Source organism: Squalius cephalus (genome assembly GCF_949319135.1).
Source record: "Squalius cephalus genome assembly, chromosome: 13".
Taxonomy (NCBI): domain Eukaryota; kingdom Metazoa; phylum Chordata; class Actinopteri; order Cypriniformes; family Leuciscidae; genus Squalius; species Squalius cephalus.
In genome coordinates, this window is record NC_137134.1 from 39,064,040 (window position 1) to 39,086,539 (window position 22,500).

At 45.5% G+C, this 22,500-nt stretch overlaps 3 protein-coding genes across 3 annotated transcripts in view; 2 read left to right on the forward strand and 1 right to left on the reverse strand.

The window, feature by feature from the left end:
- sdhb (succinate dehydrogenase complex, subunit B, iron sulfur (Ip)) overlaps nucleotides 1-5,147 on the reverse strand; it is a 13,265-nt gene extending 8,118 nt beyond the window's left edge. Inside the window, exons 1-5 of the mRNA XM_079891122.1 lie at nucleotides 4,852-5,147; nucleotides 4,367-4,553; nucleotides 444-577; nucleotides 287-372; nucleotides 1-115 (exon numbers count right to left, since the gene is read on the reverse strand). The exon at nucleotides 1-115 is cut by the window's left edge and continues 22 nt beyond it. Coding sequence (XP_079747248.1) covers nucleotides 1-115; nucleotides 287-372; nucleotides 444-577; nucleotides 4,367-4,426 — 395 coding nt within the window. The 5' untranslated portion in view covers nucleotides 4,427-4,553; nucleotides 4,852-5,147. The remainder of the gene's footprint in view (nucleotides 116-286; nucleotides 373-443; nucleotides 578-4,366; nucleotides 4,554-4,851) is intronic.
- mrpl20 (mitochondrial ribosomal protein L20) lies at nucleotides 4,948-12,750 on the forward strand. The gene is made up of 4 exons (XM_079891136.1): nucleotides 4,948-5,089; nucleotides 5,381-5,491; nucleotides 5,642-5,719; nucleotides 12,278-12,750. The coding sequence occupies exons 1-4, from the start codon at nucleotides 5,003-5,005 to the stop codon at nucleotides 12,449-12,451; spliced, it is 450 nt and encodes a 149-aa protein (XP_079747262.1). The 5' UTR covers nucleotides 4,948-5,002; the 3' UTR covers nucleotides 12,452-12,750.
- Nucleotides 12,751-13,495: 745 nt separating this feature from the next.
- Nucleotides 13,496-22,500, forward strand: part of atad3 (ATPase family AAA domain containing 3) — a 10,720-nt gene continuing 1,715 nt past the window's right edge. The window contains exons 1-14 of the mRNA XM_079891108.1: nucleotides 13,496-13,819; nucleotides 14,002-14,078; nucleotides 16,122-16,223; nucleotides 16,319-16,378; nucleotides 16,666-16,735; nucleotides 16,818-16,983; nucleotides 17,456-17,525; nucleotides 17,721-17,876; nucleotides 18,008-18,064; nucleotides 18,145-18,270; nucleotides 18,625-18,749; nucleotides 19,126-19,177; nucleotides 20,943-21,013; nucleotides 21,194-21,361. Of these exons, the coding sequence (XP_079747234.1) occupies nucleotides 13,627-13,819; nucleotides 14,002-14,078; nucleotides 16,122-16,223; nucleotides 16,319-16,378; nucleotides 16,666-16,735; nucleotides 16,818-16,983; nucleotides 17,456-17,525; nucleotides 17,721-17,876; nucleotides 18,008-18,064; nucleotides 18,145-18,270; nucleotides 18,625-18,749; nucleotides 19,126-19,177; nucleotides 20,943-21,013; nucleotides 21,194-21,361 (1,493 nt within the window). The 5' untranslated portion in view covers nucleotides 13,496-13,626. The remainder of the gene's footprint in view (nucleotides 13,820-14,001; nucleotides 14,079-16,121; nucleotides 16,224-16,318; nucleotides 16,379-16,665; nucleotides 16,736-16,817; nucleotides 16,984-17,455; nucleotides 17,526-17,720; nucleotides 17,877-18,007; nucleotides 18,065-18,144; nucleotides 18,271-18,624; nucleotides 18,750-19,125; nucleotides 19,178-20,942; nucleotides 21,014-21,193; nucleotides 21,362-22,500) is intronic.

The following is a 22,500-nucleotide window of genomic DNA, read 5'->3' on the forward strand; positions in this document are numbered from 1 at the left end:
TACATGTGCGGCAGCGGGTAGATCTTCGTCACTTTGCTGGTGTTGGTGTCGATCTTGTTCAGACACGCTAACGTGTTTCCGCCGTTGATGTTCATAGCGCAGGATCCACAGATTCCTGTAGAGCAGATCAGGGCTTCATCAATGTAGCGGAAATATCATTTAGTACCATAAAAATGCAAAATATTAAATAAAAAACATTATCGAACTAAAATATAGCACATTCATTTCATTGAAAAAAAACCATTTGGTTCAGTTTGAGCGCGGCGCTGCACCGCTAGCGTCTCACCCTCTCTGCAGGAGCGGCGGAAGGTCAGCGTCCCGTCCATCTCGTTCTTGATCTTGATGAGCGCGTCCAGAACCATCGGCCCGCAGCTGAGGGACACAACACACACTCAGTCACGCACACACACTCCACGACTCTGAGCGGCGGCGGCTCCACTCACGTGTTGAGGTCGATCTCGTACGTCTGCATGCGCGGTTTGTCCCCGACGGTGTCCGGATCCCAGCGGTAGATCTGGAACGTCTTGATCCTGGGCTGAGCCGCGGGAGCCGCTACTGTCTGCGCGAACCGCACCGCCTGGAGAACAGCACACATTACTGACACTGACCTCTGGTGGCCACAGGCGGAACTACAGCACTGTCACCAAACACACGTTACTGACACTGACCTCTAGTGGCCACAGGCGGAACTACAGCACTGTCACCAAACACGCGTTACTGACACTGACCTCTAGTGGCCACAGGCGGAACTACAGCACTGTCACCAAACACGCGTTACTGACACTGACCTCTAGTGGCCACAGGCGGAACTACAGCACTGTCACCAAACACGCGTTACTGACACTGACCTCTAGTGGCCACAGGCGGAACTACAGCACTGTCACCAAACACGCGTTACTGTTACAAACACCGTTACACGCTAATGATTTTATTAGTGCTCTTTGTGCATTCACGCGTTTGACGCGAATTCGCGTCTGCCGCCCGAGTTGAAAAATCTGAACTTCTGCATCAATTCGCGCCGCGTTAACCAATCAGGAGCCTGCTTGCTGCTGTCACGTGGTGAAGTGAGTTTATAATGTTATTTTATGTTTGGCCTCAATAAATTATTTTGTAATATGACTAAAATGCGCAATAAAGCAAATAAAAACATAAAACTCGATTTCAATATGAGAGATACTCATTTTGTATTGAATGCTATTTATTCCATATCTATTCTAGATTATATGAAACATTATTAATCTAATGTAAAGACAACAAACACAATTTAGTGTATAAAAACAAAAACAAAAATCACAGGACAGGTTTCACTTTTGGAGGCTGGCTCCATTTATTATCAAAACAAAAATAAATGACAGATTAGGTGCGGGCGAGGGTGAACCTCGCGCCGGGCTGTACAGCGCGGGCTCGTCAGGCAGCGACCACTCGAGGCCGAGGCCTTATACGGCCTACGCTGTCCTCGTCAGCGTCCTCACCGTTAGGTCCACCAAACCTACCTCCTGGAGCAAACTGTGAAACTCCTGAAACCCTCCGGAGGGTTTGGTGGACCCGAGTACAGCGACGATGTCCCCTACGCAGCTGCTTTCTGCTCTCCAGAGCATATACGAGCTGTGACTCTCTCGATTAATGCTAATGCTAATGCTCGATAAACATCTAAAAAAAAGATGGCCGCCAACAGGTTTCGAAACTTTCGCCTCTGACGCGAGTAAATTTCGCTTCAAACTTTTGATTTTACGCGCGTCAATTTCGCTCTTGACGCGCGAATGCACACAAAGTGGTCAAGCGTATAAATAGACGCGGCAGGCGCAAATTTGACGCGCTATTCGCGTCCGGTGTGAACGCACAGTAAAGGTCCTCACACACGGACTCCCTTAAAATTATACTTAATTTTTTTTTTGTCCAGAAAGGTTATTTTATTTAATTTTGATTCTATTTTTTTTAATGCAATTTTTTGGGAGATTTTTTTTTTACCTTTAAATTATTAGATTTGACCAATAAATAATAAATAAATAAATATTCATTTTGCACATTCCTCACATTCTTTCAACTTAAAGGGGGGGTGAAATGCTCATTTTCACTCAATCTCCTGTTAATCTTGAGTACCTATAGAGTAGTATTGCATCCTTCATATCTCCAAAAAGTCTTTAGTTTTATTATATTTATAAAAGAAAGATAGGCTGTACCGAGTCTTTCCGGAAAAAACCGAGAGTCTGGAGGCGGGCCGTGTGGGCGAAGCCAGAGTCATAGAGAGAATCCGTCGATCTGGTCTTTGTTTATAAAACATTCATCGTTGCATCCACTGTTCCTAACGCTGGGTTCTTTGAGAAGCTGAACATGGTAAGCTTTCCCTCACATCCAAAAACACACTTTGGAGACACTATGCAGCGCTGCCGATGATTTCCTGTTGAAGCGCGTTGAGGTGCGCGGTCTCGCTCTCCTCTGGTCGACGTGTGCGCGGGCGAGCTTTTCCGGGAGAAATGTTCATATAAGGAGTTCCACTCTGGTCTACGTCATTAGATCCACGGTCGAAAAAAAAACAGCCGAAACTTGTACCAACCCGGAAGTAAGATTTTCGGCACAGAAATTCTCCGTTATTCGTCCAAAATATTTTTTTAAAACTTTGGCCATGTTTAGCATGAGAATCCATCTCTTTAACACTGTAAACAACTCTGAATACATGAAACACCATTGTACCCCCCCTTTAAATTCAGAATAACTCACAATTTCATGCATAACCCTTTTAATTCAGCTCTAAATATCTGACATTGGGAGTCTTTGACCTCTTGTGGATAATAATAATAATATAAGATGATATTTCATGACTCTAGATGGCGCTATAGCTCTATATGACATAGTAGGATGTCCTGTTACTTTATCCTCTACAATAAAAGACCTGGGTGTTATACTAGACTGCAATCTTTTGAAAATCATATTTCATATGTTACAAGAACAGCCTTTTTCCACCTTAGAAACATTGCTAAGCTACGTAATATGCTATCAGTTTCTGACGCAGAAAAGTTAGTTCATGCGTTCATGACCTCGAGACTAGATTACTGTAATGCTTTATTAGCTGGTTGTCCTGCATCCTCAATAAACAAGCTACAGTTAGTCCAAAAGTTCTTACTAGATCAAGAAAATATGATCATATAACACCAATTTTATCATCACTACATTGGTTACCTATAAAGTCCCGTATTAATTACAAGGTATTGCTACTGACTTATAAAGCCCTAAACGGCTTAGCTCCAGTCTATTTAACGGATCTTCTATCGCCCTATAATCCATCGCGCTCTTTAAGATCAATAAATTCGAGGCTTTTGGTCATACCTAGGATATCCAGATCCACCAAAGGTGTTTTTCACATTTAGCTCCAAAACTCTGGAATAGTCTTCCGGATACTGTTCGTTGCTCAGACTCGCTCTCCCAGTTTAAAACTAGATTAAAGACGCATCTCTTCAGCCAGGCATTTATATAATACTTTTAATCTTACAGTTAAATCCGGTCTCTAGTTCATAAACGCCAGAGGAGAACTGGCCCCCGACTGAGCCTGGGTTCTCCCAAGGTTTTTTTTTTCTCCATTAGGTCACCTGATGGAGTTTTTCGGTTCCTTGCCACTGTTGCCTTTGGCTTGCTCAGTTGGGGATATTTGGGAATATTTAATTTAATCAATCAATCAACAATACTATTGATCAGCATTACCAAACGTGGACGTTTTCCACTAGAAACAAACATTGATGTATTATTTTAATTTAATACTGTGAAGCTGCTTTGATACAACCTGTATTGTGAAAAGCGCTATATAAATAAACTTGACTTGACTATATGGAGTAAACGAGCTGTTCCTCTGGGTCCTAAAGTCAGTACACTTCAGTATTCATTCAGATACACATGTAGACATTATAAAATCTTTATAATAATAATCATTATAATAATAATTTTTTGGTAAATTTTTAACATTATTAGTTTGAATTCTGAGCATTTCTGATGACGGAAGGATGAGATCAACACACGTCACGTGATCACTAATGTACCGATGGGTTTAACGCTGTTAACATCGGGACTGTTTATTATGAACATCATACACTGATATAGTAACATTTAAAATGCTTTCTAATGGACAAAACATAAAATACGTCACATTATATTGTATATCAGTGCTCACATCATCCCTATATAATATAAAACAGCGGCTTGTCATTTCATATTCCCGATCGTGCGACACAACACTGATCACAATAGAGGTTCCTTCACTATAACCGTGTTAAACTCCTAACCCGTGTCTGTGACAGTGAAGACACTGATGTGATCGTGTTCGACAGTGAGTGTGAGTGTGAACTCGAGCTGTGGTTGGTCAGATGATGGTGTTTACCGTGATCGCGGGGCGATGGAGTGCAGCGCAGCGGCTCAAGGAGAAACACACAGCGGCCATGATCGCGTCAGTCTGACCCTCGGTCCTCCAGCGGCCCAGAGTGCACCGCGCGGGCCGCGCCTCACACAACACGCGCTGCTTCCTGTCGAGGGAGGATACCGCGTCTGATGCCCACAGATGATGTGCACTGGGAAGGCAGATTAGTAGGGTTTGAAACACAGCCCGCGAGTGATATAAGTGATTGTGTATCGCATTGTGAATTACAGTTGAATGTTTAACTTATCGCAAATTTATAACAAATATTAACCGCACGAAGTACATGAGAATAACCGAGAATAAACCACATACATAACTAGTGAAAAACATTGCTTTTACGGTGTTCTACCGTCTTATTAATGATTGGTATTTGTATTTTTATAGCATTTGAATAATAATAATGTATGTGTACAGTGTTATTTAAAATAAAGCATTTGTGCTTTTATTACACTTTTATTTTCTCGCGTGCCCCGGATATGACGTAGCTTCACCGGTGCAGGCGAACTGTGCGCGAGAGCTCGAGGTCACGCATGTAAACTCAGTTGCCGTTGATCAGCTGTAACTCTTCATCAGATCGATCAGTGTGATTGGTTGATCATCATGGTGTTCCTCACGCTCTCCTGCTGGACCCGGAACCGCGGACCCGACCGGTACTGGAAGGTGCAGGAGCTCCTGAAGAACGCGCGGGTGAGAGGATGGAGGCATGTGGAGATATGTCTGTCTGTGTCTGTCTCTGTCTGTCTGTGTCTGTCTGTCTGTCTGTGTCTGTCTGTCTGTCTGTCTGTCTGTCTGTCTGTCTGTCTCTCTGTCTGTCTGTCTCTCTGTCTCTCTGTCTGTCTGTCTGTGTCTGTCTGTCTAACATTCTATTAACGTTACTGGAAGAACGTTTGTTCATGTGTGATGTGTGTGTGTTCAGTGAATGAGTCTGATGTGTGTGTGTTCAGTGAACGAGTCTGCTGTGTGTGTGTGTTTCTGCAGCACTTCCGCGGCAGGAAGAACCGCTGCTACAGTCTAGCGGTGCGAGCCGTTCGCAGAGCCTTCGTCTACGCTAGCAAAGCCCGGAAAGCCAAGCGCCGCAGCATGAGACAGGTAGAGAACATACACACACACATACATACACACACACACACACACACACACACACACACACACACACACACACACACACTCTTCTCACCTGTCAATCACTCATGATCTGTGTGTGTGTGTGTGTGTGTGTGTGTGTGTGTGTGTGTGCAGCTGTGGATTTCGCGCATCGCCGGTGCCACCAGAGAACACCAGCTAAAGTATCCTGCGCTCATACACAACCTGCTGAAGGTCAGTGTGAGTGTGAGAGTGAGAGTGAGTGTGAGTGTGTGTGACAGAGTGAGAGTGAGAGTGAGAGTGAGTGTGAGAGAGTGAGTGAGAGTGAGTGTGAGTGTGGGAGTGAGAGTGAGAGTGTGAGAGTGAGTGGCTAAACTGCACCCCCTCCCCGCCAGATTTATATGGAGTAAAGACAGTCCTGCCCAGTATGAAGCCCAGCTCCACAGCACTCGTGTTCAGAACATGATAGACTCATTCCTATCTACTTCATTTAGTGAAGAGAAGAAAACTATCAATTTAGCAACTCATCAATTAAATGAAATATTTTCTACAGTGGTCAGAAAAGCCCTGAGAAAAAAAACTAAATATAGATGTAAGAAAGAAATTGCTAAAGATGATTGGTTTGATAAGGAATGCCAAAAATTAAGAAAAGATTTACGGTCATTATCAAATATAAAACACAGAGACCCTGCAAACCAACAAACACGAGACAAATATCAGCAAACCCTCAAAACATATAAGTCACTCCTAATACAGAAAAAAGCTGATCACATGAAAGCAAAGCTTAATAAGATTGAGGAGGCAGTCGATCAGAATTATTTTTGGGAATTATGGAATAATTTAGATAAATCAAAAGAACCCAAACACATTCCCATCTATGACCCAAACATCTGGACAGAACATTTTGGAAAACTCTACTCACAAAACGAACCAACCCTCACCCAAAAACATCTGACCTCCCAACTCTACACCCTGGAACGCACTGTAAAAGACCAGCTCAACCAGTTAGACCAGCCCATATTACTACACGAACTGACAGACAAGATCAAATCCCTAAAAAATAAAAAATCCTGTGGTGTGGATTTAATATCTAACGAGATGCTGAAACACAGCAGCCCCAAACTGAAAGAAGCAATTCTAAAATTATTCAATCTTTCATTAAAATCAGGACACTTTCCTGAGATCTGGAAAGAAAATTTGATTACACCAATTTATAAACAAGGTGAGAAGTACGACCCAAATAATTATAGGGGCATCACAGTGAGCAGCAACCTGGGCAAACTCTTCTGCTCCATCATCAACGACAGACTAGTCCAGTTCATTCAAGAACACAAGATCCTCAACAGCTGTCAGATTGGCTTTATGCCTAAACAGAGAACATCAAATCACATCTACACACTCCACACACTCATACAAAAACACGTCCAACAAACAAAACAAGGTAAAATATTTGGCTGCTTCATTGACTTTAAAAAAGCCTTCGATTCGGTTTGGCATAATGGACTTTTCCTAAAACTAATTCAAAGTGGAATAGGCGGAAGGACATATGACATCATAAAGGACATTTACAATGGGAACAAATGCGGCGTCAAGATTAACGACAAACGCACTGATTATTTCAGTCAAACTAAAGGAGTTCGTCAAGGCTGCAGCCTCAGCCCGACTCTATTCAATATCTATATTAATGAACTGGCATCAACACTTGAGAAGTCCTCTTGTCCTGGTCTGACCCTCGAGGACAGAGAGATCAAAAGCCTCCTGTACGCGGACGATCTCCTGCTGCTGTCTCCTCATGAAGAGGGTCTGCACCACAGCCTCTCGCTTCTGGAGGAGTACAGCAGCGACTGGGCCTTACCCATAAACATGGAGAAGTCCAAAATCATGATCTTCCAGAAGAAACCTCGCCTTACTGACAACAAATACATATTTACACTTGGGGGAACCATTCTTAATCATGTCACCTGTTATAATTATTTGGGTCTGACAATCTCAGCGTCTGGAAAGTTTGACACGGCAATGAAAGACCTGACTGATAAAGCACGTAGAGCTTATTATAGTATAAGAAAACCCCTGTTCAAATTTAACCCACCCGTTAAACTGTGGCTGAAAATCTTCGACAGCATCATCAAACCCATCCTCCTATACGGCTGTGAAATCTGGGGCCCCAAATTTAAACTAAATTACGATTCCTGGGACAAAACCCCTGTGGAAACTTTCCACCTCGAGTTCTGCAAGAACATCCTGGGAACTCACAGAAACGCTCCGAGTCTGGGTTGCCGGGCAGAATTAGGCAGATTCCCTCTCCTATCTGAGATCCAGAAGAGAGCCGTAAAGTTCTGGTTCCATCTATCAGACGCGCAGTCAGAGAGTTACCATCACTGCGCTCTCAGACACAGGGCAGGACACCCCGAGAGCGACCCCATGACACATTTAGTGGAAAAACACCAACTTAATCCAACAATTCAGTTCAGACACGCAAAAGTAAAAGAAATAGGGAACATAACCAAAGAAGAATACATACAAGACTGGCAGATAAAGGTCACACAAGTAAATAAATTAAAATACTTCCACAAAATAAAGTCTGATTATAAATTGGCCCCATACCTGACCGAGATCAGTAACTATGGTCAGAGAAAGCTCCTGACGAGGTATCGCATTAGTGACCACAGTCTGTGTGTGGAGACGGGCCGGCACAAGCCGAGCTGGAGAGCCAGAGAGCTCAGACTGTGTTCACACTGCACTGATGGAGTCGTAGAGGACGAGCTACACTTCCTCACCCAGTGCAGCAAGTATAAACACATCAGAGACTCTTATTTCACACGAATAGCTCAGATTTTACCCCAGTTCCAACAAGCGAGCCTCATAGACAAACTGTCTTATATTCTGGGAGAGAAAGAAGAGTGTGTTCTCCTGGCAGCGCAGTATGTGTCTTCCTGCCATCATACGAGGGACAAGGGCTGAACCCTCTTTTACATTAAACTGCTCTCTGTACTTATTTTTTTTTTTCTCATTGTGATATATTTATGCATAATATTGAAATGTATTTTTTTTTTTTTTTTTTTTTTTTTTTTTTTTTATTATTATTATTGTTCACTTTTATGTATCAACATGTACGTATGTTTGTATATGTCTATTGCTTTGGCAATATTGTGCTATTTTACACAGTCATGCCAATAAAGCTCATTTGAATTGAATTGAATTGAATTGAGTGAGTGAGTGAGAGTGAGAGAGTGTGAGAGTGAGTGAGTGAGTGTGTGTGTGAGAGTGAGTGTGAGTGTGAGAGTGAGTGAGAGAGTGAGTGTGAGAGTGAGAGTGAGTGTGGGAGTGAGTGTGAGTGAGTGTGAGAGAGTGTGAGAGAGTGTGAGAGAGTGTGAGAGTGAGTGTGAGAGTGAGTGTGAGTGTGAGAGAGAGTGAGTGTGAGTGTGAGTGAGTGTGAGAGAGTGAGTGTGAGAGTGAGAGTGAGTGTGAGAGTGAGAGTGAGTGTGAGAGTGAGTGTGAGTGTGAGTGTGAGAGTGAGAGTGAGTGTGAGAGAGTGTGAGAGTGAGTGTGAGAGTGAGTGTGAGAGTGAGTGTGAGAGTGAGAGTGAGTGTGAGAGTGAGTGTGAGAGTGAGAGTGAGTGTGAGAGTGAGTGTGAGAGTGAGTGTGAGAGTGAGTGAGAGAGTGAGTGTGAGAGTGAGTGTGAGTGTGAGTGTGAGAGTGAGTGTGAGAGTGAGTGTGAGTGTGAGTGAGAGTGAGTGTGAGAGTGAGTGTGAGAGTGAGTGTGAGAGTGAGAGTGAGTGTGAGAGTGAGTGTGAGAGTGAGTGTGAGAGTGAGTGTGAGAGTGAGTGTGAGAGTGAGTGTGAGAGTGAGTGTGAGAGTGAGTGTGAGAGTGAGTGTGAGAGTGAGTGTGAGAGAGTGTGAGAGAGTGTGTGAGAGTGTGTGTGTGAGGATGAGAGTGAGAGTGTGAGTGAGTGTGTGTGAGAGAGTGAGTGTGAGTGAGTGTGAGAGAGTGTGAGAGTGAATGTGAGAGTGAATGAGAGTGAGAGTGCGTGAGAGTGCGTGAGAGTGTGTGAGAGTGTGTGAGAGTGTGTGAGAGTGAGTGTAAGTGTGAGAGTGAATGTGAGAGTGAGAGTGAATGAGTTTGAGAGTGTGAGAGTGTGTGAGTGAATGTGAGAGTGAGAGTGAATGAGTTTGAGTGTGAGTGTGAGAGAGAGAGTGAGTGTGAGAGTGAGTGTGAGAGTGAGTGTGAGAGTGAGAGTGAGTGTGAGTGTGAGAGTGAGTGTGAGAGTGAGTGTGAGAGTGAGTGTGAGAGTGAGAGTGAGAGTGAGTGTGAGAGTGAGAGTGAGTGTGAGTGTGAGTGTGAGAGTGAGAGTGAGTGTGAGAGTGAGTGTGAGAGTGAGAGTGAGTGAGAGTGAGTGTGAGAGTGAGTGTGAGAGTGAGTGTGAGAGTGAGTGTGAGAGTGAGTGAGAGTGAGTGTGAGAGTGAGTGTGAGTGTGAGAGTGAGTGTGAGAGTGAGTGTGAGAGTGAGTGTGAGAGTGAGTGTGAGAGTGAGTGTGAGAGTGAGTGTGAGAGTGAGTGTGAGAGTGAGTGTGAGAGTGAGTGTGAGAGTGAGAGTGAGTGTGAGAGAGAGTGTGAGAGTGAGTGTGAGAGTGAGTGTGAGAGTGAGTGAGAGAGTGAGTGTGAGAGTGAGTGTGAGAGTGAGTGTGAGTGTGAGAGTGAGTGTGAGAGTGAGTGTGAGTGTGAGTGAGAGTGAGTGTGAGAGAGAGTGAGTGTGAGAGTGAGTGTGAGAGTGAGTGTGAGTGTGAGAGTGAGTGTGAGAGTGAGTGTGAGAGTGAGTGTGAGAGTGAGTGTGAGAGAGTGTGAGAGAGTGTGAGAGAGTGTGTGAGAGTGTGTGTGTGAGGATGAGAGTGAGAGTGTGAGTGAGTGTGTGTGAGAGAGTGAGTGTGAGTGAGTGTGAGAGTGAATGTGAGAGTGAGAGTGAATGAGAGTGAGAGTGCGTGAGAGTGCGTGAGAGTGTGTGAGAGTGTGTGAGAGTGTGTGAGAGTGTGTGAGAGTGAGTGTAAGTGTGAGAGTGAATGTGAGAGTGAGAGTGAATGAGTTTGAGAGTGTGAGAGTGTGTGAGTGAATGTGAGAGTGAGAGTGAATGAGTTTGAGTGTGAGTGTGAGAGAGAGAGTGAGTGTGAGAGTGAGTGTGAGAGTGAGTGTGAGAGTGAGAGTGAGTGTGAGTGTGAGAGTGAGTGTGAGAGTGAGAGTGAGAGTGAGTGTGAGAGTGAGTGTGAGAGTGAGTGTGAGAGTGAGTGTGAGTGTGAGAGTGAGTGTGAGAGTGAGTGTGAGAGTGAGAGTGAGTGAGAGTGAGTGTGAGAGTGAGTGTGAGAGTGAGTGTGAGAGTGAGTGTGAGAGTGAGTGTGAGAGTGAGTGTGAGAGTGAGTGAGAGTGAGTGTGAGAGTGAGTGTGAGTGTGAGAGTGAGTGTGAGTGTGAGTGTGAGAGTGAGTGTGAGAGTGAGTGAGAGTGAGTGTGAGAGTGAGTGTGAGTGTGAGAGTGAGTGTGAGAGTGAGTGTGAGAGTGAGTGTGAGAGTGAGTGTGAGAGTGAGTGTGAGAGTGAGTGTGAGAGTGAGTGTGAGTGTGAGAGTGAGTGTGAGAGTGAGTGTGAGAGTGAGTGTGAGAGTGAGTGTGAGAGTGAGTGAGAGTGAGTGTGAGAGTGAGTGTGAGAGTGAGTGTGAGTGTGAGTGTGAGAGTGAGAGTGAGTGTGAGTGTGAGAGTGAGTGTGAGAGTGAGTGTGAGAGTGAGTGTGAGAGTGAGTGAGAGTGAGTGTGAGAGTGAGTGTGAGAGTGAGTGTGAGTGTGAGTGTGAGAGTGAGTGTGAGTGTGAGAGTGAGTGTGAAAGTGAGAGTGAGAGTGAGTGTGAGAGTGAGTGTGAGAGTGAGTGTGAGAGTGAGAGTGAGTGTGAGAGTGAGTGTGAGTGTGAGAGTGAGAGTGAGTGTGAGTGTGAGAGTGAGTGTGAGAGTGAGTGTGAGAGTGAGTGTGAGAGTGAGTGTGAGTGTGAGAGTGAGAGTGAGTGTGAGTGTGAGAGTGAGTGTGAGAGTGAGAGTGAGAGTGAGTGAGAGTGTGTGAGAGTGTGTGAGAGTGTGTGAGAGTGAGTGTGAGAGTGAGTGTGAGAGAGTGTGTGAGAGTGAGTGTGAGAGTGAGTGTGAGAGAGTGAGTGTGAGAGAGTGTGAGAGAGTGTGAGAGTGAGTGTGTGAGAGAGTGAGAGTGAATGAGTTTGAGAGTGTGTGAGAGTGAGAGAGTGAGTGTGAGGATGAGAGTGTGAAAGTGTGAGAATGAGTGTGAGAGTGTGTGTGTGAGGATGAGAGTGAGAGTGTGAGAGAGTGAGAATTAATTTTATTGATTATTTGTTCATTGCCTATGTAATGGCCAATGCTTTGGCAATACTGTACAAGTCATGCCAATAAAGCTCATTTGAATTGAATTGAGTGAGAGTGCGTGAGAGTGTGTGTGTGTGTGTGTGTGTGTGTGTGTGTGTGAGGATGAGAGTGAGAGTGTGAGGATGAGTGTGTGTGAGTGTGAGATTGTGTGAGTGAGAGAGTGTGTGTGTGTGTGTGTGTGTGTGTGTGTGTGTGTGTGTGTGTGTGTGTGTGTGTGTGTGTGTGTGTGAGGATGAGAGTGAGAGTGTGAGGATGAGTGTGTGTGAGTGTGAGATTGTGTGAGTGAGAGAGTGTGTGTGTGTGTGTGTGTGTGTGTGTGTGTGTGTGTGTGTGTGTGTGTGTTTGACTGATTCACTCCTGCTGTGTAACACGTGTGTGTTCTCGTCTACAGTGTAGTGTTCAGCTGAACCGGCGTGTGTTGTGTGACCTGTCGATCACAGAGCCGCGCTCCTTCCAGGCGCTAGCAGAACTCGCGCGCGCGCGGCAGCAGGAGGGGTTCAGAGCCGCGCTGGGGGACGGGAGCGAGCCGCCGGGAGTCTTCTCGCGCATCACACAGCTGCACTGAACGTGTGTGTGTGTGTGTGTGTGTGTGTGAGAGAGTGATGAGCCTGCCGTCTGTAAATAACTCTGCTTATCAATATCAAATAAAACTTGTTCCCACTGAATGACTGCTCTGCTGTATCTATAATCAAAAATGCCATGAGAACAAGAAGTATTACATATTCACATCATCACATTAACATTAGCTGCCAGGAAAAGGAAAAAATAGAAAAATGACATAAAATCCAGTGCATTACATGTTTTCAGCGCTTTTTTGTTTTTTGTTTGTTCCACAAGATTTACATATTTAAATTAAATTTTAAAATGTGAAAAATTTGGTTTGCATTGAGCCCACTTATTTTTAAGTAAATGGTATTTTCCTAACAAAATAAATAACTGTATAATATTTTGTTCTTTACATTCCAAATTGTCATTTTGAGTATAAAAAAGCACATCAAATACACACATTCCTATCATACACTTCAGTTTTCTGCTCATAAATGTTTCTAAATCTTTTCAAAATAATCTTGAGTAAATACAGTGAAATACCGGACGCAAAATAGTTTCTTTTTCTAGTGCACAGAATTCACAGCTATATGAAATATTAAAGCTTCAATCTTTCCAAAACGTGTTTAGCAGGATAAATTCTGTGAAGTATTTTGTAAGACACTTCTTTAACACAAAACTTATTTGGCAATTTCCATAGATCATTTTTTTATGCTTTATTTGAACATCCAGTTTACAGTGTGAACTTACATGTATGAATATAAAATCTACACAGGAAAATAATTAGATTTATAATAAAGCAGGCATTTGAATCCGCTTCAAAGAAAATCCAAAAATAACAGTTTTGGGATTCATTGAGAAATTTTGCAAGATATTGCTTGAGATAAACCAACTAACATCTTTCCAAAGCTGCAGACTATTAGATAATTTTTTTCTCTGTGTTATTAAACGCATGTGATGACGAAAGCTGACGCAAGACTCGCGCAGAGGCTTTCAGGCATCTTTCGGCCGCCGTACTCAGCGAGGGGGGCGTGGCTTCCTCTCTGACCTTCTGGAAGGACGCGTGCGTCGGCCAATCAGCGCGGAGCGGCTGCGCGTGAGGAGCAGAGCGCATGCGCAGAGCGCGGCGTGACACTCGCGTGCAGTGGAAGTGTGTCAGTCCGTGCCCGGTGGTTCGGTGTCTGTCAGCGGAACATGTCGTGGCTGTTCGGGCTCAATAAAGGTCAGAGTGCCGGCCCGCCGGAGGGCCCGGTTCCGCCCACTCCCCCTCCTCCTCCCGGGGGCTCCGGTTCCGGTTCGGCGGATAAACCCAAGGACAAATGGAGCAACTTCGACCCGACGGGGCTGGAGCGCGCGGCGCAGGCGGCCAAAGACCTGGACCGGTCCCGTGAGTACCAGAACCGAGCCGCGCTTCATTCATTAATTCATTAATTCATTCATTATAATAACTGCAGTGTTGCGATGTCATGAGTATATGAAGGACATTAGGTCAAAGGTCACGCTAGATGAATGCCCTAATGAGTGCACTACAGTGATGTTGTTGATGAGGTTTGACCCCTGTGACCGCAGGTCATGCCAAAGAAGCGCTGGATCTCGCGCGCATGCAAGAGCAAACCGTCCAGATGGAGCACCAGAGCAAAGTGAAGGTATGAAGGTGTTCGCTCACAGCGATACCGATGAACTTTAATGAGCACTCGAATTCTAAATGTTTACATGTCAGCGATGCATTAGAAATGAAAACGTTTTTCTTTTGCGCTTTTCACATATACAGATGACAACAAGATTAACTCTAACAGTGAAGTTTGCACCGCAAATATAATAGTTAAATTAAAAAAATTTAAAATTACAATTAAAAACATTAACAGCCAATTACAAGCAGGGCTGCACGATTAATCGCAATAAAACCGCGCGCGATTTGGCAAAAGCTGCGATTATCTTATGCGCAGTTTGTCAGTGGAGTGCGACTGATCGGTAGTAAACACTGCCCCACCTGAACACCAGAGGGCGCTCTCACGCAAACATGATAACTATGCCCCGCCGCAGAAGTACAATATTGCGCATCATTCCAGGAAATCCACTAATCTAGTTATCGTTATAGTTATCGTCCGCTGGTGTGGACACTTAGCCTAGAAATCTAGATGCACCCTAGCAACTCTCCTTTGACTTTCGTGCTGGAAAAACCTAAATTGGGTCAGGCCAATCACGTCGTGTATAGAGTAGGCGGGGCGGGCTTAACATAATGACGGCAGAGTTGCGACGGTTCCCTGCTAGCGTTACTTGAAAACAAAGAAGAGCGGCTGCTGCTGGCGAACATCTTTCGAATCGGCTTTGGCCGCGACTCTGGAGGACTTGGAGTTTTTCTTTGAGAAAAGAGCAAAGAACGGCACTGAAGTCATTCTTAAAAAAGGAAGATGTGTTCGTAGTTTTGCCGGCCAGATTCAAAAGTTGAATCTATCAACTAACGTTAGCTCCGCTGTTGGGGAAACGCTCTGGTTGGGTGAAGCGCTGTCCTTAGGGGTGTGCCGGTTTCAGAATTGGGGATGACGGTTATGAAGTGAGTCAAATGTGACGGTTCGTAACATAACCGCCGCCGCGGGTTGCGACGTTCGTCTGTTATAGTCTGACAACTTAGTTTGAATAAACGAGCAGACACTGATTAGCTACTTGATCGCCTAAATTAAAAAATAATAATAATATTTGTGTAGTGTTCAATGTTATCGATAGAGATACGCGGACGGGGTATTATTTCATCCACAACCGCACTCATCATCCGCAACAACGTTGTTTGACCAAATTTCAAAGACGCACCCGCCCGTGTGATTGTTTTGCGGTCTATGGACGATGCAATGCTCTGCTGATGCGAGCCGCAAGAAAGCCCTTGTCTGTTCTAGAAAGGATACAGCAAAGATATTTAATGCTAATGTATGAGGCAAAGATAGGCCTACGCTGAGTTTCATTCATTTATGATGAGATGCGCTCTAGTTCACAATTAAACGCAAGTGAACGCGGCGCACCGGCGCCGGTTATTATATTGTCTGCTATACTTGCTATACATTAAATGCATGCAATTGGTTGATGAAACATTTATTAAAATTTGATACAATTTGTACAAAACGAAATTCGCTTTAAAGAAAGGCTTTTAACAATGCAATGCAAGTGAACTCGGCGCGTTTGCGCCTCAATGTCACGGTTAATATATTGCCTGCTATATTTGCTTTTTATTTTTTAAATACATGCAATTGGTTTATGAAACATTTATTAAAATTAAGATACAATTTGTACAAAACAAAACTTGCGTTGGTAGGCTACTTGGAAAAAAATCAAATACAGTTGGAAACGACGTAGACCATTAATGAAACAGACTGTTAACAATTGTTTTTAATTAGTATTTAAACATTCTCTATGATAAAAAAATGATAGACGGTTTTCAACTATAACCGTCGGTCTCACGGTTATATACTAACCGTCACACCCCTAGCTGTCCTATTGCGTGCAGAGGGAATCTGAAAGACAGCCGTTTATCCCGGCCCTCGGATTGAGCCGTGTCTGTGGAGAGTTGCCAGACCTGACGCCTTGATGTAGGTCTGGCTTGCCAGGCTAGTGGACGCTAATATAGTTATCGTTATCAGAGTGATGGTGTCTGATGGTTGATCTACACACTGTTGGTTATTGTTGGTGTTGTGGTTCAGGAGTACGAGGCGGCGCTGGAGCAGCTGAAGGGCGAGCAGATCCGCGTTCAGGGAGAGGAGCGCAGGAAGACTCTGAACGAGGAGACCAAACAACACCAGGCGGTGAGACCTCACACTGATGATGATGATGATGATGAAGATGATGATGATGAAGATGATGATGATGATGATGATGATGATGATGTGTTCTTCCACAGAGAGCCCAGTATCAGGATAAACTGGCGCGGCAGCGGTACGACGACCAGCTCCGACAGCAGGTGTGTGTGTGTGTGTGTGTGTGTGTGTGTGTGTGTGTGTCTACAGATTTACTCACGCTCTTGATCCACACAATTATTACATGGTTTAAATTAATACCTTTTTGGCTAACTGTGATTAGTAAATGTACGTTTCTGAAGTGCCTAACTCGGTCTCCTCTGAGGTCAGATCTCTGTGAGCTGTGATGTGGACTCGTGCGCTCTCTGTGAAGCGATGTGTGTTGTGGAAAGCGCTATACAAATAAACGTGAACTGAATTGAGTGTGACTCTCACTTGTGTTCTTCTACAGCAAATCCTGAACGATGAGAACCTGCGCAAACAGGAAGAGTCGGTGCAGAAACAGGAAGCCATGAGGAGAGGTGAGCCCATCATTAGTGTAACTGTGGAGAACTCAGCGCTTGTCTTCGTAACCCAGACGTGTTGTGGCGTGTGTTCCCGCAGCCACCATCGAGCACGAGATGGATCTGCGGCACAAGAACGAGATGCTGCGTGTGGAGGCGGAGTCTAAAGCTCGCGCGCGCGTGGAGCGGGAGAACGCTGACATCATCCGCGAGCAGATACGCCTGAAGGCGGCCGAGCACAGACAGACCGTGCTCGAGTCCATAAGGTACGCTGGGTTAAAAACAGCCCAACGGCTGGGTCAATACAGGACAGGTCACATGTGGGGTTATCTTGACTTAGCACAGTTGATCCATTCTCACTGAAGTACTGGCTCTTGTTTTATTATTTTAATTCATACATGAATGAATGCCTTCTAACTTAAATCCTCTAACCCTTTTTAAAATACTCGATATATCCACCGGCTTGCATGATAATTCCTAATAATATTTTATATAATTTTGAATATATATTGACTACATGTAAGTACCCGAACACTGGGTTGTTACGTCTGACCCAGGATCTGGGTAACACAAGAACTGCCCAAACGCTGGAATACCCTAAAAGGCTCAACCCAGGATTTGGGTAGTGTAAACGACTCATTACATTATTTACTTCAGAATAAGAGCTTTATATGTGTATATGATCAGATGCTAATGGTCACATGACCTATTTATGGCTGTTGTGTTTGTGTGCTTCAGGACGGCGGGCGCTGTATTCGGGGAAGGTTTCCGCACGTTCGTATCCGACTGGGATAAAGTCACGGCTACGGTAAGCGCTAGCACGTCTCTGGCGTCTGTAAGCGCTAGCACGTCTCTGGCGTCTGTAAGCGCTAGCACGTCTCTGGCGTCTGTAAGCGCTAGCACGTCTCTGGCGTCTGTAAGCGCTAGCACGTCTCTGGCGTCTGTAAGCGCTAGCACGTCTCTGACGGTGTTGCTTGTGTCTCACGCTCCTCCGCTCCTGTAGGTGGCAGGACTGACGCTGCTAGCGGTGGGCGTTTACTCCGCGCGTAACGCGACGGCTGTGGCGGGACGCTACATCGAGGCTAGGCTAGGAAAACCTTCGCTAGTTCGGGAAACCTCTCGGATCACGGTGGCGGAAGCCCTCAAACACCCCGTCAAGGTAAGACTGACGTGTGGGATGAGCACTTCCTGTGCAGACAGGAACACACACACTGAACAAACACACACATACACACTGAAAACACACACTCACACACACACACCCTAACACCCATGGCCCGTGTGTTTCAGATGGCGAAGCGTTTGAAGAGTAAAGCGCAGGACGCGCTGGAGGGAGTCGTGCTGAGCGTGAGTGTTTGCGCATCGTTCACTTCCTGTTAGTGAGCTTGTGCGCGGTGAGAAACGCATGTTACTTCCTGTCTCTGCAGCCGTCTCTGGAGGAGCGCGTGCGTGACATCGCCATCGCCACCAGGAACACGCGGCAGAACCGCGGCCTGTACCGCAACATCCTCATGTACGGCCCGCCGGGGACCGGGAAGACGCTCTTCGCTAAGGTAACACACACGTGTTGGTGCCGTCGTCAAGTCAGCGCCCCGTCTAAGAAATTGGCCTAGTAACCACTTAGCAACATCCTAGCAACCACATAGCAACCATCCACAACACCCTAGCAACTGCATAGCAACTAGTCACAACAGTTTTGTAACCACTTAGCAACATCTTAGCAATCGCTTAGAACACCCTAGCAACCGCATAGCAACCAACCACAACACCATAGCAACTGCATAGCAACCAGCCACAACACTTTTGTAACCACTTAGCAATCGCTTAGAACACCCTAGCAACCGCATAGCAACCAACCACAACACCATAGCAATTGCCCTAGTAACCTCTTGATTGGCTGTGAGCAGAAGCTGGCGATGCATTCTGGGATGGACTACGCCATCATGACGGGGGGGGACGTGGCCCCGATGGGCCGTGACGGGGTGACGGCGATGCACAAGGTGTTCGACTGGGCCGGGACCAGCCGCCGTGGGTCAGCGAACACACTAATATTAGATATGCGAAATAGTAAATAAGCAAAAAGTAAAATAATATTTTCTGGCATAATTACAGTTATTCTTTTACAAGTGTACTATAGTGATGTTTAGTTTTTATTTCACGTACTGTATATCAGCATATATTACATGACAAATATTGGTATAATATAAGATACATTGACTTTTTTTTGACAATAAATAAATTGACAATATTTTATATACATTAAATAACTAACAATTTCCAATTTAAAATGTAATAATTACATAATTTAATTTTTTGTATTAAATGTAAATTAACAATTACAAATTATTGAGGACCCAGAAAAGCGCTATATGAATGTAAATGATGATTATAATTGTTCTGTGTTTCAGGCTGCTGTTGTTCGTGGACGAAGCCGATGCATTCCTGCGCAAGAGATCCACTGTGAGTCTCGCTCTCACCACTGTGTGTGTGTGTGTGTGTGTGTGTGTGTGTGTGTGTGTGTGTGTGTGTGTGTGTGTGTGTGTGTGTGTGTGTGTGTGTCACCCGAGCAGCTGAGTCCAACACTGAGTGATTAAACTGCAGTTCATCCACTGGCCACTAGAGGCTGCAGAAGAGGGTCATTACCCATAATCCCCCATGTTAATATGCCCAACTTTACAGCAGAAACACATGTTTACAGTCTGGGGCAGAAAGTGGTTTTGGTCTATAAAGCTGATGTTGCCCTTCATGACGACTGTGAGGGAGACGACTTATAACTCATCCGTTTAAATTATATTAAGCCTTAAAGTTCTGCATAATTAAGGGCGTGGCCACTTGAGTGACAGGTGGATTGCCGCTGATGTCACTGCTAGCCGTTTGTCTGCTAGCGTTAGCGTTACCTCAGCTAATCCGCCTCGCTGAACTTGCCATCTCTGCAGTGTTTGTGCTTTCTTCGGGATTATTTCCTAATATTCTACACACGCATCGGCTTTACACCTTCGCACACGTCGTTGGATTCTGTCGAGTATTGAGTATCGAGAAAACAACCAGTGCTGTTCTTCAGTGGTTTTCCTCTGTGAACATGCACTCATGGATGTCTGATAAGTCAGAAAACACAACGACGAGTCAGACATGACAAGACTTGATTGACAGGTGTCTCGTCCAATCAGCGGTCAGTATTCCATTCGCCACATAGACCTGCCTTCTCCGTTCTGTCTGACTCGTTGGGTTTTCTGACTTGTTAATTTGTTTTTAGTTTTTCCGTTGCGTTTATAAATTTGTTGTTTTGTTTTGGGAATTGTGGTTTGTTTTGCGCTTCTCGGCCCCCGTAGTTCTCAGATGTGAACACGTCTGTGGATATAGAGGCGACACTAGCTCTGCTGCTCTCGCGGGACTGATGGACTGGATACGCTTATTTAACTTTATAGTGCTAAATAAAAAGTACCGTCAGATGAAGTCCTGCAGGTGTCAGTGTTTCTCTGTTTCTCTTCTCTTCTGAACGTCGCCAAAAATCTACTGCGAAATGACGGCGTCTCCATTCGCCGATGTCATGCGGATAAAACGTCATTTGTTCCTCTCGCAACTCGATCAGTCGTTCCAGAAATCATGGCAATGGATGTTGGGAGATTTCTATATCTCTGCCGCTCGTTGAGTCGGAAGTGTGTTATCCAACACTAGCGGCGGGACTCTTACACTGTTCTCAGAGGAGCCGTTTCTGTCTGCTCTGCTTCAAGATCCTGATAAATGTGGCGTTTCTTTGTGCTTTAGAATCCAGTATTCCTGTAATTATAATGAAGAGCTCAGTAACTCTGTCCGAACACACACCGCGTCCTCGACGTCAGCTGACTGTAGATGCACACACACTGTTTCCATTGCAGTTTTGCGAAATATCTATTTTTCGAATGGCCTGATAAACACCTCCTGCGAGCGGAAAAATGTTTTTTGGGGAGTTTTTTTCCATTGGGCGTATTTTCAGTTTGCACAGTTTGAAGGTTGACGGAAACGTGGCTGTTGTCTTTGAACTATTGTAGTATTTCGAAGGGCAAAAACACGAATTTTAACTATTGGCTTTACGTCGAGTCAGCGGCACTGCCAGTAGCATTAGCTCCTTAGTCTGAGCTAGCTCCATCATTTGCCCATTTTCGTTTATCCGGGAGTGACACGCTGCCAAGACCGCATCAGCTGACGTGTGTGTGTGTGTGTGTGTGTGTGTGTGTGTGTGTTTCAGGAGAAGATCAGTGAGGATCTGCGAGCGACTCTAAACGCATTCCTGTACCGCACCGGAGAACAGAGCAACAAGTAAACGCGCACACACACACACTCTCTCTCTCTCTCTGTCTCTCTCTCTCTCTCTCTCTCTCTCTGTCTCTCTCTCTCTCTCTCTCTCTCTCTCTCTCTCTCTCTCTCTCTCTCTCTCTGTCTGACATGCAGCCGCCTGTCTCTCGCTGGTGTGTTTATCGTGTGTGTGTGTGTGTGCAGGTTCATGCTGGTGTTGGCCAGTAATCAGCCAGAGCAGTTCGACTGGGCCATAAACGACCGAATCGACGAGATTGTGAACTTCATGCTGCCGGGCCCCGAAGAGAGAGAGAGACTCGTGCGACTGTACTTCGACCGATACGTGCTGGAGCCGGCCACTGGAGGACGCCAGTGAGACACACACACACACACACACACACACACACACACACACACACACACACACACACACACACACACACACACACACACACACACACCGATACGTGCTGGAGCCGGCCACTGGAGGACGCCAGTGAGACACTCACACACACACACACACACACACACACACACACCGATACGTGCTGGAGCCGGCCACTGGAGGACGCCAGTGAGACACACACACACACACACACACACACACACACACACACACACACACACCGATACGTGCTGGAGCCGGCCACTGGAGGACGCCAGTGAGACACACACACACACACACACACACACACACACACACACACACACACACCGATACGTGCTGGAGCCGGCCACTGGAGGACGCCAGTGAGACACACACACACACACACACACACACACACACACACACCGATACGTGCTGGAGCCGGCCACTGGAGGACGCCAGTGAGACACACACACACACACACACACACACACCGATACGTGCTGGAGCCGGCCACTGGAGGACGCCAGTGAGACACACACACACACACACACACACACCGATACGTGCTGGAGCCGGCCACTGGAGGACGCCAGTGAGACACACACACACACACACACACACACACACACCGATACGTGCTGGAGCCGGCCACTGGAGGACGCCAGTGAGACACACACACACACACACACACACACCGATACGTGCTGGAGCCGGCCACTGGAGGACGCCAGTGAGACACACACACACACACACACACACACACACACACACACACACACACCGATACGTGCTGGAGCCGGCCACTGGAGGACGCCAGTGAGACACACACACACACACTCACACGGCTGATTGATTGGCTGATTGATTGGCTGATTGATTGATTGATTGGCTGATTGATTGGCTGATTGATTGCCTGATTGATTGCCTGATTGATTGATTGATTGATTGATTGGCTGATTGATTGACTGATTGGCTGATTGATTGGCTGATTGATTGACTGATTGGCTGATTGATTGGCTGATTGATTGACTGATTGATTGATTGATTGGCTGATTGATTGGCTGATTGATTGACTGATTGGCTGATTGATTGGCTGATTGATTGACTGATTGATTGATTGATTGGCTGATTGATTGATTGA

Bases quoted from the DNA above. Each gene is read 5' to 3' on its own strand.
- mrpl20 (XM_079891136.1), top strand. From the start codon at position 5,003: ATGGTGTTCCTCACGCTCTCCTGCTGGACCCGGAACCGCGGACCCGAC. The intron at 5,492-5,641 runs GTAGAGAACATA...GTGTGTGTGCAG, and splicing joins AGCGCCGCAGCATGAGACAG to CTGTGGATTTCGCGCATCGC. The intron at 5,720-12,277 runs GTCAGTGTGAGT...TCTCGTCTACAG, and splicing joins TCATACACAACCTGCTGAAG to TGTAGTGTTCAGCTGAACCG.